Raw genomic sequence first — 17,032 nt, forward strand, 5'->3', positions numbered from 1 at the left:
CGAACAATGTAGCATATATTTCATTTAGATTCTACTGCAGCATTGTCATTCAGGTTTAACTCCTTAGTGACCAGCCTGTGCAGCGTCATTTGATAACTTTATCATGTTAGCGATACCAAATACACATAGGTTTTTGCAAATAGTTTTTGCATTGAGGGTTTGATTTTTGCAGGATGGCTAGTTTTCATTGGTATCATTTTGAAGTACATAACACTTTTTGATTGATTTTTATTTATTTTTTGTGTGGCAAATAAGCAAACAAAATAATCCTGGTATTGATTTGGATTCCTGAGGATAGGTCATCAATATCAAATTGGCTGGGGTCTGACACCCGGCACCCCTGACGATCAGCTGGTACCAGCACAGCTTTCCCTTCATTGTTTACCTACTCGCTGTCGCAGCAGCAGCAAAAAGTCGTCCCATTCACTTCAATTGGACGGCTCGTTCCTATTCAAGTGTATGCTACAGAGCTATCCCATAGAAGTGAATGGGATGGCTTCTTGTAGTTACACCTGCTCACTGCTGCTGTGACGGCGGCGAACAGGTGCCCATATATTGTAGACCCTCTGTTTGTGGGCTGCAATACAGGCATGGCCGGTACACGTTCGCGTGCATGAGCCCTTAAGCTGTGTATATTTCCATGGGTATACAATTCTACAGCAGCTGAATATTTCATATAGCACATAAAACCTATTAGTCATTAGTCACATGCATCAACTCTGTCCATAAAATCAATGGATGGCTCTCAGAGAGACGATGAAAAAGACAAACCCCGATTTTCATTCAATACGTTTTATTAAGCCTTTTATCACTAAAGCACTAAGCTACATATGGAAACAGTCATTTCTTAAAGAAAGTGTTCCAATCCTGATTTATCTTGTCTTCTTCCTGTGTAGAAAATATATAAATGGCAATGAATTGGCAACAACAGTACATGATTAGAATGACATTCAATAATCTCGGAAAGCCGTATCACAAGGTGCTATAATGGTGCCCATCAGGGGCGGACTGGGAAATTAAAGTGGCTCTGGAAAAATTACTAAAAGAGGCCCCGTTTTGTAGTCGGATCCAAATTGATGGAAGGCATTGCCAGCAATACCATATTGTGGCAGATTATACCACTTCAACAGAGCCAAATACCACAGTCCATCATAATATACTGCCAGCAGCACAAATATGTCCCCCAAAAACTTCCACTGGACGGCTGTGAGGAGGGTCCAGGTGGCCCCCTGAGGCATCGGCCCACCAGGAAATTTCCCTGTAAGGCCTGTGGCCAATCTGCCCCTGATGGCCATATTGGCTGTCAGTCACCCAGCTTTCCCTGAAACATGAGAAGCAACTAAATTGAATTCTTAACCCCAATACAAAATAGGGCTCCCTAATATTCATGCACTACGTATGCGAAATGCCAATAGCTACACCTATAATAAATATAACGCAGTGCTACCTAAGTGCAAAAGTATATAATCGTTTATTAATTGAAATAAGTTTAAAATGGGGAATACCGTAGTAGATACAGGGTAGCAAACAGATACAGACAAATAAAACACACTGTCTATAGTAACATCATAAACTCCTGGAATGATGGTGACATAAACAATACCCTGAGTCTAAAGTATCTCATATAGCATAATAAAGTGCATAGGGCAAGGCATGACAACCATACTAGTACATAAAGATCAGGAAAGTAACACAATGACACAGTGAACCAATCATCCAGTATCAAGTAACATAAGAGTAAATACCGACCAGTGTGATCATACACCCCGACACGTGTTTCGCGTCGCGCTTCTTCAGGGGGTGGTAGGGTATTTACTCTTATGTTACTTGATACTGGATGATTGTCTCACTGTGTCATTGTGTTACTTTCCTGATCTTTATGTACTAGTATGGTTGTCATGCCTTGCCCTATGCACTTTATTATGCTATATGAGATACTTTAGACTCAGGGTATTGTTTATGTCACCATCATTCCAGGAGTTTATGATGTTACTATAGACAGTGTGTTTTATTTGTCTGTATCTGTTTGCTACCCTGTATCTACTACGGTATTCCCCATTTTAAACTTATTTCAATTAATAAACGATTATATACTTTTGTAAATTGAATTCTTATCAACTCCGCAAAAGAGCATAACAGACGGGCTTATATTTACTGGGGATGTAATGGAAGTAATGATACTCCAATGCATTTAACATAGAAAACTAAGCCACTCAGTAAACAGTACTGAAAATATACTGCTGGTTGGTGTCTACAGCTCCATACAGAGCTATGTGTCGCTCCAGAGTACAGACAACCCCTGTGCATTCTGGTCCTGTAGTCATACTCGTCTCCATCCCTCAAATACTTCTTGCTAACCTATTGAATCTATCTACACAAGAAAAAGGGCACAGATGGAAGGGAACATGGCCACAAGATCAGATAATAGAAGCCTTCAGTTGCCTCTGAGACACATAGATCTGTATAGCAACTTACAGGAGGATAATTTAATCAAGAGTATTTGCAAGATTGCTTCATTTTCTATGTTTAAACAGTGCAGCGATAGATAGATAGATCGATAGATAGATAGATAGAGATATAAGATAGATAGAGATAGATATAAGATAGATAGATAGATATATAGAGATAGATATAAGATAGATAGAGATAGATAGATAGATAGATAGATAGATAGATAGATAGATAGATAGATAGATATAAGATAGATATAAGATAGATAGAGATAGATAGATATAAGATAGATAGATAGAGATATAAGATAGATAGAGATAGATATAAGATAGATAGATAGAGATATAGAGATAGATATAAGATAGATAGAGATAGATAGATAGATAGATAGATAGATATAAGATAGATATAAGATAGATAGAGATAGATAGATATAAGATAGATAGATAGAGATATAAGATAGATAGATAGAGATATAGAGATAGATATAAGATAGATATGAGAGATATGAGAGATAGATATGAGAGATAGATAGATAGATAGATATGGGATAGATAGATAGATAGATAGTTAGATAGATAGATAATAAATAGATAAATAGATAGATACTAGATAGAAAATATATAGATAGATAGATAGATAGATAGATAGATATTGATAGATAAAATATAAATATCTTACCTTCACTAACGTCCAAGTAATCCAAGCAAATTAGGACCTCCACCGCCACCACCTAAAAGTCCACCAGTGAGACCTCCAGTAAGCCCACCAAGTGCACCTGTCAGACCACTAAGAATATCTCCTCCTCCTCCTCCTCCTCCTCCTCCAAGTAAGCCTCCTAACAAATTTCCTTGGGTTTGACCACCCCCAAGTAGTTTCCCTGTTAACCCACCAAGAAGTCCTGTAGCTCCATTCCCTAAACCTCCAATTAGGTTTGTCACTCCACTGAGTCCAGATAATAAAGTAGTCAATGGGCTTAACAATGTACCAACTAAACCAAGTAGGTTTAACAGTCCCCCTATTCCACCAAGACCCCCTGATAGTCCACCTACAAGGCTTAAAATGTCTCGAGTAGCCCGTTTATGTCCTTGACCTTTCCCTGCACTGTCCTGTGTGGCAATATCTGTAGAATTTTCTATATAATCCTGTAAAAGATAAAGACAAATTTATTGTGGAAACAACATTAATGGCTGTCCTATATATAAATTACAATAGTATTAATCAGAGCAATATTTAGCAGTGTAAGTGGCTGAGAATGGAATACCCTTTGTATGTGGGTTACAGTGGGTTCTTTCTATAGATCTCCAATTACTGAAATAGTATAGCTCACTGTGCTGTGCTGTATGTGTAATCCGTATCCACTATGGGGCGCACCACAACAGCATAGCATAGCCCACTCAGCTGTTTCTGTATCTCTGGCCACCCTAACCACCACTTAAGATGGACATTTTGATCTCAGCCATGAATGGCTGAAATAGGAATACCCCTTTAAAGAGGACCTGTCACCTCTCCTGACATGTCTGTTTTTTGACACTATGTTGTGCCATTGCTATATTATTGCTACTAGAAGTCTATGAATGAATTGCAGCAGCCTGCAATAAAGGTCCACCTGGGTGGGGTGGGGGTGTTCCCGCACAGTCTGGAAGCATTGATTGGATAGTGCCAGACTGTGCAGGACAAACTCCCAATTGGTAACACCCAGACGGAACTTTATTGCAGACTGCTGGCAATTTATTCAGAAGATTCTAGTAGGAATTATAGAGGAATAGCACAACATACAGTTATATAAAATTATGCTCCAGAATTATTACATGGGGGATGCAAGTAGTTATTAAAACAGACACCTTCACCATTAAACTTGTAAAATTAAAGAACATGTTTGCTCAGCCCTGAGAATCAATAAGCTTTCAGTCTATAGCACATTGCTGATGTGATGTTTGTTACGGATATGTTGTCAGATGTTTTTGAGTTGTTTTTCCATATTCCTATACGCATTTCACTGTAGGTGGACCAGAAACTATATCTGGACTTAATATGCATGTTTTTTTACCAACTCAAAGGTTCACATTGAACTGAAGCACCCGGTTTTGCGACTGAGTGGCTATCACTATTTACTTATTTCTCTTGACCTTACATGAATAATGTTGTGAACTGATTTTCACCATATGCTGTAGAGCCAGTTCACACTGAGTTTTTTGCTGCTGATTTTGGAGAGCTGGAGAGGGTTCAGAGGAGGGCAACTAAATTAATAACTGGAATGGGGCAACTACAGTACCCTGAAAGATTATCAAAATTAGGGTTATTCACTTTAGAAAAAAGACGACTGAGGGGAGATCTAATTACTATGTATAAATATATCAGGGGTCAGTACAGAGATCTATCCCATCAGCTATTTATCCCCAGGACTGTGACTGTGACGAGGGGACATCCTCTGCGTCTGGAGGAAAGAAGGTTTGTACACAAACATAGATGATTCTTTACGGTAAGAGCAGTGAGACTATGGAACTCTCTGCCTGAGGAGGTGGTGATGGTGAGTACAATAAAGGAATTCAAGAGGGGCCTGGATGTATTTCTGGAGCATAATAATATTACAGGATATAGCTACTAAAGAGGGGTCGTTGATCCAGGGAGTTATTCTGATTGCCTGATTGGAGTCGGGAAGGAATTTTTTATTCCCCTAAAGTGGGGAAAATTGGCTTCTACCTCACAGTTTTTTTTTGTCTTCCTCTGGATCAACTTGCAGGATGACAGGCCGAACTGGATGGACAAATGTCTTTTTTTCGGCCTTATATACTATATATCTGCAAAAACTGATCCGTTAAAATAATACAACCGCGTGCATCCCTCATGAACAGATCCATTTGTATAATTTGTAACATAGCCAAGACAGATCCGTCATGAACACCATTGAAAGTCAATGGGAGACGGATCCTTTTTCTATTGTGCTAGATTGGCTCAGTTTCATCAGACGGACACCAAAACGCTGCAAGCAGTGTTCTGGTGTCTGCCTCCAGAGCGGAATGGTGACTGATCGGAGGCAAACTGATGCATTCTGAGCAGATCGTTTTCTATTCAGAATGCATTAGGGAAAAACTGATCCGTTTTGGACCGCTTGTGAGAGACCATGACGGATCTCACAAACGGAAAGCCAAAACTCGACTGTGAAAGTAGCCTTATACGTGGAAAAAAGAAGCAGTATCCTCTATCTTGGGGCAGAATCAGCACTGAATCCTTCATTGAAATGAAGTCCATGCATTTATTGTGTATTTTCCGCTTGTTTTTTGGCGCAGATCCAAGCCAAAAACCTCAAGCTGAAAATGCAGCTTTGTATTGAAGTGAATACCTATTAGTTAAAAAAAGAGACATTAAAAAAACACATGAAAAAAAGCCTGTTTTTTCATGCTGAAAAAAAACCACATGCTGATTTTTTAAATGTGTTTTTCAAAATCGTGTGAACTGGCCCTAAGAGTGCCATTAATTCCTATGCCATATCCTCAGCCTAGTTCATTATTATCAGATTGGTGGGGATCCGACACCCCTACAATTAACTGTTTCAGGCAGCCGTCAGTGCCAAATACAGTGGACGGCGCTGGAAGCACAAGGCGCTAAAGTGTATGAGAGCTGCAGTCCATCAGTATCGGATACTACATAGTGGACACAGCCTTCCATCCACTGTATAGTTTCCAGCAACCATGGCTGCCGAAACTACTGACCAGTGGGGTGCTGGGTGTTGAACCCCCACCAGTCTGATATTGATAAAAAAAGGTCATCAGTATATAAGTACCAGAAAACCCCTTAAAGGGGTTGTCCAGGCTTTTACTATTGATGACCTGTCCTCAGGATAGGTCATCAATATCAGATCAGCAGGGGTCCGACACCCGGCACCCCACCGATCAGCTGTATGAGGAGACGGCACGCGCAGAGCACACATGCTGTCCCCCATCTCTGTTTCTGTCAGCTGCTGCTGTCTATGGTCTTTGACGTACAGCTAATCGGTTGGGGTGCTAGGTGTTGGACCCACGCCGAACTGATATTGATGACCTATCCTGAGGATAGGTCATCAATATATTAGAGCCCAGAGAACCCCTTTAATCTTTTTACTGTCCTAGGCCACCAGGATTATTAACATAAACACCTTCACTGGTCCCCATGCATTTTCCCCATTAGTGCCCTAAACCACCAGGGAAGCAGTAACTCACTAGCAATTACTACTCTATTCCTCCAGCCAGGTTGTTGGCATCACCTTTGTATTATCCGAGGCAACCAGGCAAGATGATTAACCTGTTCACATTACTAGACGACTGTCATCATTAACCCCATAACTACCATAGAACAGCAGAAGTATTAGTTTCAACCTGATAGACCACCCGAGAGGCAGCGTCATGTCTCCTGTTTCCTTTTCAGCCACGTGCAAGTGTCAGCAAAGTCATTGTCACTTAAATCACAAGTAGGGGAATTTTTGCATATTCTATATAATGTAGCACACACTTTCATTATATATGTTTATACAGTCAGAGATCTTACCAGCAGATCACATACAGGGGCTACTATAGGCATAAGAATGTAATTTTTCTGCAAAAAGAATAATGATAATTATTAGTTAGGTGTAGGATCCAAACTATTCTATCGAATAGTGGAAGACACATTAGCAAACAATGTTTAGAGTACAGATATTAATACCAGAAGTTTTTCCATGGCGATTATCTGGCTTGTAAGAACATTATTCTCATCCAGATGCAACTGCTCCTGGGGATTCAATAGGAAAATATTATTACCATGTTTATGATGCGATGAGATAAAATGTATAACACAGAATAATATAGCACACTGAGCATACATATATAAATAGGCATATTTGTGATATTGGCAAAGTAATATAATCAAGTTCGTATTTCTCATTGGCATAATGCAATTTTTACCATGTGCACTGTGTGGAAGACTTAGGCCTTTTTCACACGGGTGTCGCGTGTGAGGGCCGGATAGGATGCGGATGCGTCGCGGGAAAATGCACAATTTTTCAGCGCGAGTGCAAAGCGGTTTAATGCGTTTTGCAAGCGCGTGAGAAAAATCGGCATGTTTGGTACCCAGACCTGAACCCGGACTTCTTCACAGAAGTTCGGGGTTGGGTTAGGTGTTGTGTAGATTTTATTATTTTCCCTTATAACATGGTTATAAGGGAAAATAATAGCATTCTTAATACAGAATGCTTCGTAAAATAATGATGGAGGGGTTAAAAAAATAAATAAATAATAATTTAACTCACCTCATCCACTTGTTCGCGCAGTCGGCATCTCTTCTGTCTTCTTCTTTGATGACCTTGGAGGAAAAGGACCTTTGGTGACGTCACTGCGCTCATCACATGGTCCATCACATGATCCATCACCATGGTGATTGACCATGTGATGAGTCCTTTTCCTCCCAGGTCATCAAAGAAGAAGAAAGAAAAGAAGCCAGGCTGCGCGAACAAATGGAAGAGGTGAGTTTAATTTTTTGAATTTTTTTTTTAATCCCTTCATCTTTAATTTACTAAGCATTCTGTATTAAGGATGCTATTATGTTCCCTTATAACCATGTGATCTGCCAGTGTTAATCATATTGCCCATACATTACCATCAGGTAAATGTGTCCGTGATTTTTTTGAGGCTAGCAGTGCTTCAACAAGTTCTTCTGATTGGAATTTTCATCATTTTACAACTCACAGTTAATGCTGGTAATATCAGAGGTTGTATCAGTATACTGAGCAATCGAGCCATAGCACTTATAATTTTTATGATTCATTATGGTTTTCCTATTTGTCTGTGATTTTTGGATAAGATGCCCAGAAAAAAGAAAAATTTAGGTTGGCAACACTGGTTCTAGGTAACAAGCTACACCTGAAAAGCCTACTAAGGCAACTTCCGTTGCCAACCTAAATTCAAGGCTCTCACAAGTGGCCCAAAACGGATCAGTTTAGCCCCAATGCATTCTGAATGGATGCGGATCCGCTCAGAATGCATCAGTTTGGCTCCGTTCCACCTCCATTCCGCTCTGGAGGCGTACACCAAAATGCAGCTTGCAATGTTTTGGTGTCCACCTGGCGATGCGGAGCCAAACGGATCCGTCCTGAATTACAATGTAAGTCAATAGGGACGGATCCGTTTACATTGACACAATATGGTGCAATTGTAAACTGATCCGTCCCCCATTGACTTTCAATGTAAGTCAGGACGGATCCGTTTGACTTACACTTAGACTTTTTTTTGACAGAGTAATGCAGACGGATCCGTTCTGAACGGATACCAGCGTTTGCATTATAGGTGCGGATCCGTCTGTGCAGATACCAGACGGATCGGCACCAAACGCAGGTGTGAAAGTAGCCTAACTGATGTACCAGAATGGAGGGGTAATCCTAGAAAAGTACAGCATCTGCCGCAATAGCAAGATAGAAGTTGTCACCCTGAAACCTTGGCCTGGATTCATGACCTGTCCTTACTTTCCTCATATTTTGAAGCAACATGTACACACCTTGTAAAAACCTCAACTGCAAATAAACAGCGTGGATGCTGTAAGTCCACCTGGAAACATACCATACTGTGACAGATCAGCAATGCTCATTAATGCTTGTGAGTATTCCTGAAATTTCACGTTATCCCCTATCCACAATTACATTGGTGGGGGTCTTACTGCTGGAAGCCCCATCGATCACAAGAATGGAGGCCCTGTACCCCGCAGGGCCCCCCAAAATGAACGAACAGACAGGTTGGGCATATGCACTGCCATTCTGTTCACTTTTTGGGGTCTTTCCAGAAATATCTGAGCACTGTAACATTTCTGGTAGTCTCAGAGATGAATGGAGCAGCGGTGCGCATGCCTGACCTGTCACTCCATTCACTTCAGGGGACTCAGCAGGGTACCGGGCCCTCGGTTCTTGTGATCATGGGGAGTCCCAGCAGTAGGACCCTCACAGATCTAATCAATCTAGCCCTAACCCTATCCTGTGGATAGGGGATACATTTTAATGACCAGAATACCCCTTTAGTTTCCATTTTGGAAGTTGTTGCCTCCCCTTGTGGGCTACAAAAGGAAGCTTTTGATGATGGAAGTGGTCTGGTCCAAATCAAAGGAAGGGAAAAAATAAACGAACCATGACCTCCAGAATGTATAAATATGAGAACGCAGGTGCACGCTACCTTGGCTGAAACACAATATACTACATAGAACTACAAGTAACAGCACACTGCTTATCAAATGCACAAAGATATAAGCAAAGGATGAATACAAAATAAACTGCTTGGTTGCTATACTTACTGTTAGAAAACATAGAAGCTCTTTGCACATATTATTGATCAGAAATATGTCGGGCCCATCTATCGGCGACAAATTGGCTTCCATCAGACGGGGCCTAGTCTAACACATGCCTCTCCTGCGCGAACAGCCTAAAATCTGGGCAAAGTAGGACCCAGCTATAAGATACATGCCTCTCCTGGGCTTCCAGGCTACAATATGGGCAAAGTAGAACACAACTATGTAATCCTGCTGATTAAAGGCACCTGGTAAATGGGCGGTGGTGCATGGTTCAAAATCACCGACAGGGGGTGCCATCCCCCAGTGGTATTATCAAAGGAAGGTAAAAAATAAACGAACGAGCACCTCCATAATCTATAGACATGAGAACACAGGTGCACGCTACCTTGGCTGAAACACAATACACTACATAGAACTACAAGTAACAGTACAGTGCTGTATTCTGGTCCAAATCAAAGTAGAGACTGACTGATACTGAAAAGCTCATAGGGTCTTGCATAAACATGTCACTATGAAGCCCGTTTCAGTAGGAAGGGGACATGAACAGAAAGGGCCCTGTCCACTGGAAAACATTACATGACAAGCTGTGGAGGTGATGAGAACAGATATTATTTGTGCAACCTGACTTTTTGCATACTTACTTCCCTGGGAACACCCCAAACCCACATAGGAAACACCAACTGGGGTAACCACAGAAGGACACTGAAACAGGGGAAACAGGTGCAAATGACATGAATGGGGGTGAAGAGGAGAAGAAACCCAAATTGAAGGATCGTCTCTTCTCTATAGACAGGGATGACTGATCCTGCAGCATGCAGAAAAAGGTCAGCAGGAGAGGTTAATATACTACTGAAGCCTGCTAGGACGAAGCATGCCCCGCTGCTGACACCAGATGGGTGTCTATGGAACACTGAAGTAGTGGAGAAGATAATGTCCCACACAAGTATGACGAGCCAACAAGTTTGATGAGAAAGACTCTGAGCTATAACACTTAGAGGTCAGACCATTGCTCCTGGATCAGAGAGGTCCCACTTGGGACTTGTGGTGGAGTAAATGACTGCACATAGAAACCACAAGTCAAGGGCCTCATATTCAGTGAGTAACTGCCAAGTGATGTGCTTTCAAGAGAGACTGAAAGCCCTACAAGCTTGCACCCTCATGGTGGGAGACATGTATATGTTTGATTCAACGTGTGGATGGACAAATGGGGAGTGACAAATTTATATACGTATATGTACAGTAACATTTTTGGCCACCAAAAGAACCTGACAGTGCACTTCTAGCACTGTATAAATGCAACCAGAGGCAGCAGAATTCCAAAACAAAGGAAGCATGTTGGTAACTACTAAGTATATATCTCTCCAACACTTCATGTTCAAAAATACTTGTATTTTTGGAAAGATGCTTCATTTACCACTGTGCATCAATTATACACAGGGGTGGACAACTTTTGCTTTTATTTATTTTTTGCAAACCTTCCTGGTCAGACCTGCAAAGTGAAGCATATTTAACTACTCCACACCTCTGGGTTCTGGCTCCTTTACTGCCTCACTCAGGTCCACTGCTGTCAACATCAGCTTTGACACCACTGAAGCCACATCAGCAGTGCACCCCTTGCATCATGTCAACTGGTCACGGGATGCAAAGGGGGCTGGACACCACTGCAGCCTGTCATTGGCTGCAGCAGCATCAAAGTGGATGTTAACTGTGGGGGACTCGAACGAGGCAGCCGAGGTCGAGAAGCAACGGAACTGGGACCAGGCGGTGGGGAGCAGGTAAGTATGCTTCCCTGTGCAGGTCTGGCCAGGAGCCAGGAGGCTTGTGTGCTAAACATCCCCCCCCCCCCCCCCAAAAGGTGGCCAAGACCATCCCCTTTAACATCATAGCAAACAGCTTGAACCATTACACATTAACATGTATACATAACACTGACATTTCCTCTAAATAGGACACTATGAAAAAAACATATCTTACCAGACTTGCATCAGATCCAAAAATGTCTTTAGTGCCGCACCCAGTGACCTCCTAATCCAGAGTGTAAATATTAATTCAAATGTAATTTCATCACTAGGTAGTCACATATTAGTGCCCCTATAATTTTAGATCTGATCTCAAGATGATTATGTGTCTGGTGTGTTATCTACATCCCAAGATCAAGAAAATTTAGAAAAACTCCCCAAGCTGTGGTCTGCAACCTGTGGCTCTCCAGCTGTTGGGAAACTACAACTCTCAATATGGTGAGAGTTGTGGTTTCCCAACAATTGGAAAGCTATAGGTTTCAACCTCTAGTCTACTTAAAAGCTAAAAATCTTAAAGGGGTTGCTGAGGATTTTGCTATTGATGGCCTATCCTCAGGATAGGCCATCAGTATCTGGTCGGTGGGGCTCCAATACCCCACACCCTTGCAGATCAGCTGTTTGGTCTGAAGATAGGCCATCAATAATAAAATCCTGGACAAACCCTAACCAACAAGCTCCTTACAGCAGCACACATTTTTGAGGCTATTTATCCAGTACAGTAATCCCTCAAGATACAATGGCCTCAGGATACAATATTTTCAAGGTGCAATGGCCTTTCCTGACCCATCGTAAGTTGAAACTAGACTCAACATACAATGCCTCAGACTGAGATTCAACCCATCATGGCTTCTTATCTGGTAAAATAGCTGGATTAGTTGCTAGTTAGCAGCTATTCCTGACTGCTACATGTAAGGACTTGATTTATCTGTCTTAGTTATCTGCTTATTTTTTTTTAAATCTTCATTCTCTTATCTTGGATGACATTTTTGGGCTCTGGAACCGATTACTCAAATTACAGTGGTTTCAACACACAATGGTTATCCTGGAACCAATTAATATTGTAACTTGAGGGACCACTTGTATATACAAAATTACATATTTACCGAATCTGAGGCAACTATGAGCAATGTAAATCTAACAGCGATGAGAACATTGATATTACATCTTACCTCAAGATTTTCAATTGCTTGGATGAGTTCTTCTTTGTTAGTCGTATTCTAATAAACAGGTGTATAATATGTATTAGGTAACAGAATGCATCATTCCCATCTTATAATGTTATGGCATGTTATTATGCAAACACATTATGACTAGTGGTGGTCCGACCTCGAGGGTCCCTGCCATTCCCAAGAATGAAAGTGCTGAGAAGCTCTGTAGTTGCAGGTACAGCAAGTGAATGGGAAAATCGCCATGCAAGGAAAAGTAGTGATGTGGCTCTTTCATTCTGAAAATTGATAGCGGGGTCCTGGCAGACGGCAGTCATATCCCCACTGCTCAGCAATAAACAGGCAATATAGCATTATGTCTAATCATAGATAATAAGACTAGACGTCTTTATCAATAAGCTACAATGCAGAATATATATTTACCTTGTACTTCATAAATGAACACAGGAATTCTATCACACCATCAATAGCGTTATTATCTTTTGCCTAAATAAAAAGCATTAAACGTCATAAAAATGATTTGTTGCTGTCGTCATACTATATATGTACTATATATGTTACAGTTTAGTCATCCCTTTACATACTATATGTCATATTGTACAAGGCAAACAAATGCATCATACCTGCTTAAATTCAAAAGAGGAACATTAACTGTATAGATGCTGCCAAACTTAGTCTACTTGCACACTGGCGTTTTGGCTTTCCGTTTGTGAGATCCATTCAGGGCTCTCAGAAGCGGTCCAAAACTGATCAGTTTTGCCCTAATGCAGTCTGAATGGAAAAGGATCCGCTCAGAATGCATCAGTTTGCATCAGTTCAGTCTCTATTCCGCTTTGGAGACGGACACCAAAACGCTGCTTGCAGCGCTTTGGTGCCCGCCTGACGATGCAGAGGCAAACGGATCCGTCCTCTCACACAATGTAAGTCAATGGGGATGGATCCGTTTTCTCTGACACAATCTGGCACAACAGAAAACGGATCCGTCCCCCATTGACTTTCAATGGAGTTCATGACTGATCCGTCTTGGCTATGTTACAGATAATACAAACGGATCCGTTCATGACAGATGCATGCGGTTTTATTATTGTAACGGATCCGTTTTTGCAGATCTATGACAGATCCGCCCAAAACACGAGTGTGAAAGTAGCCTCATAGCACATACTTACCATGGCTTTCTGCAAGCAGCTTGACACTGTATCAGTGCCCTGTTTGGTGCCCTTTTTGCCATCTTTAATGCGATTTGATGTTGCTGGGTCTAAAACACATAAATGATAGTCAATAAATATGATGATTTTATTTTGATCTCTATTTCCTTTCTGCGTTGCCTTTGAATCATGCTTCTCTTTAAAATCCTTGAACATTATGAAAATGTATGAATATCTTATGAAAATATTAAAAAGCTTTCGTTTTCTAGACATTGGATATCCTGCTGTTCTGGCAGGATATATATATATATATATATATATATATATATATATAAAAGCTGCAACCCAATATCAGTACAATATAGGTAAAGTATTGCATAAAGAAAGTGACTCAACTTTTTACGTAGAATACACGTGTATTTAAATACGATTTTATGAAAATCCGATATGTGGACTGAGTAGAATAGTGTTCAAAATGACAGTGTAAATGACAGGCACTTACCAAAGCAAAATGTGACTGCAATCACCAGGATTGGAACTAAAGTCCTCATTTCCATCCTGAATGCAAAGTGTGTCTTCAGTATGATCTGTATGGAGAGACACTGGAGATTTGGTCAATTTATACAGTGTGTTGGGTAGGAGCACAGTACATCCAATACTAACCAAACATGCATCATAAGGAGGAAGAAAGTGTGATATTACTAGGAAACATAAGAAGGATGTAATCTGATTATCATAATACTTATTTCTCACGTTGTGCTAGGATGATCAAAGGATGTTACCTTAATGTTTACTGTAATCTTCAAGTCAACAAATGAAATGTTATCTTGTACATTACCTGGCAGAGTCTAGGATGAAGAATGTCCCTAGTTGGAAAGTACAGAAAAGAGTCGTTTACACTAGGTTTACCAGTTCAATACCAAGCCATTTAACCCCCTTCCAGGTGTATTTTATTTCTTTCTTTCTTTTTTTTTTTACATCCATCTTTAAAAGCCATATTTTTTTTCTGTTTGGTTATGTAAATATTTTTGCGCCTTTTTTTAAATTTTATGTCATTTTATCGCATTTAGAATTTTAGTAATTTTTTTTATACCATTGTATACCATTTTATGGAATAGAACAACATGCAACTAATATTTAACAGTCTTTTCCCCCATAATAGGATAATCAAAAACTCCTGGCACTTCGCTATCTTCATTCAGCATTTCGGCCCGTCCCTAACCTTTATAGGCCGAAATGCGTCCTTGTTTGATCACAATAAAAAGTAATTGCTGAATGAAGATAGCGAAGTGCTGGGATTTTTTGATTATCCTATTTGGGCTTTACCTGCCACATGCACCGCTACTGCCTCTGAGTGCCGACCGGAACTGCTTGTTGTTTTCCGCCATAATGTCATAAAAGGCCTAACAGATTATGCATTACATTTTTTATTGCTAATCATCGGCAGGTGATCACATAACTGCTGGGACCAGAGCAGGAAGCGGCATTGCTACTTCCTGATCCGTACGCACAACTCTCATTAAAGGGGTATTCCAGTTGGTTAAAGTTCTCACCTATCAACAGGATAGAGGATAACTATCAGATTGGTGGGAGTCCTACTGCTGGGACCCTTAACAATCACGAGAACGGCGGCCCGTACACCTTGGATTGGTGGGGGTCCTACTGCTGGGACCGTTACCGATCATGATAATGGGGGCCCCGTACCCCTTGGATTGGTGGGGGTCCTACAGCTGGGACCCTTACCGATCATGAGAACGGGGGCCCCGTACCCCTTGGATCGGTGGGGGTCCTACAGCTGGGACCCTTACCGATCATGAGAACGGGGGCCCCGTACCCCTTGGATCGGTGGGGGTCCTACTGCTGGGACCCTTACCGATCATGAAAACGGGAGCCCTGTACCCCTTGCAGCCCCTGAAAAGAACGGAGTAGCCGGTCACACATGCACGCGGCCGGTCCAATAATTTCTATGGGAGTTCTGGAGATAGCCTAGCACTGTAGCACTTTACTCAGCTATCTCAGGAACTCCCACAGAAACGAATGGAGCAGCGTCGTGCATGTGCGACCAGCCGCTCCAGTCATTACGGGACCCCTGTTCTGGTGATCAGTGGGGGTCGCAGCAGTAGGACCTCCACCAATCTGATAGTTATCCTCTATCCTGTGGATAGGGGATAACTTTAACCAACCTGAATACCCCTTTAAGCTCTGTGTATACAGCGAAGGGGCATCCATTCCTTGTCTATGACTTTGGTGCATCCTCTGGCTGCGCAGGGGGATTAAAATTGGCAATGACAAGCCCGGTCTGGATAAATGTCTCCCTTAGTGTCGTTTATAATATTCTGAAGCTATGTACTTCTAATACTTTCCAGACAGAATAATGTTACCTTCTGTCATATTTACAATGTGAAGTGTGTAAAGTACCCAGTAAATATCACTAGATTATTGGATTTACATTGCATTAGAGCTCTGCTATTGCCAGCTACTTGGCAGGCAGAGTAAAAGATATAGTATAGCCTAGATTTAAGAAAATATAGTTTATTTTGGATTATACACCTGTATCAGTGGTGAGAGCATTCAGCCTCACATCAGCCAAATTTATATTTATATTATGCACTACAACATTATCGGTTTCATCAGCAAAGTTACTCAATATCTCCCATTACAAAGCCAAGACTATAGACCTGACATCCCTAGATTCAAGTACATTAAACATCCGATCTACAGTCAGGGGCATAGCAAATAACCATAAGTCCCCATTGCAACATTTTAAATTAGGTCTTTCTTAAAGGGGTTTTGCAGAATTAAAACATATATTTTTTTTCATCAGACAGCACCCTGTCTGTCTATAGGTTGTAAAAGGAGAGAAGTGGACAGCAAACCAATTTCAGATCAGTGATGGGTGCACGTCTCCAGGGAAAGTGGTAAGGTTCTCCTTGCTGGTCGGTTGATCTGCATATGTAAGAAGTATGGGGGACAGCATGTCCTTTTTGTGAGATTTTCCAGATGTATCTGGAATAAATCTCACAGAAAGGGCGTGCTGTCTCCATATTTATTCTTTTCTATAGGTTGTGTCCAGAGTCAGAACAAGGCATTTCTGTGCTCTAGGAAGATGAGATAAATTGTGCCACCTGTACCCCCAAGCCATAAAATCAATCCAAAATAACTGGTGATTGGGTCATTGGTAAGAGGC

General features: G+C 41.2%; 1 protein-coding gene across 1 annotated transcript; it reads right to left on the bottom strand.

Moving 5' to 3' along the window:
• Positions 1-2,417: 2,417 nt before the first annotated feature.
• Positions 2,418-16,682, bottom strand: LOC120981608. Its single transcript, XM_040411205.1, has 10 exons — positions 16,677-16,682; positions 14,348-14,447; positions 13,867-13,955; positions 13,124-13,186; positions 12,704-12,751; positions 11,710-11,760; positions 7,132-7,197; positions 6,976-7,023; positions 3,344-3,596; positions 2,418-2,470 (listed from the first exon to the last, which is right to left on the bottom strand). The coding sequence occupies exons 2-10, from the start codon at positions 14,400-14,402 to the stop codon at positions 2,418-2,420; spliced, it is 726 nt and encodes a 241-aa protein (XP_040267139.1). The 5' UTR covers positions 14,403-14,447; positions 16,677-16,682.
• Between the last annotated feature and the right edge of the window lie 350 nt (positions 16,683-17,032).

This window comes from Bufo bufo, chromosome 1 (assembly GCF_905171765.1).
Source record: "Bufo bufo chromosome 1, aBufBuf1.1, whole genome shotgun sequence".
Classification (NCBI taxonomy): domain Eukaryota; kingdom Metazoa; phylum Chordata; class Amphibia; order Anura; family Bufonidae; genus Bufo; species Bufo bufo.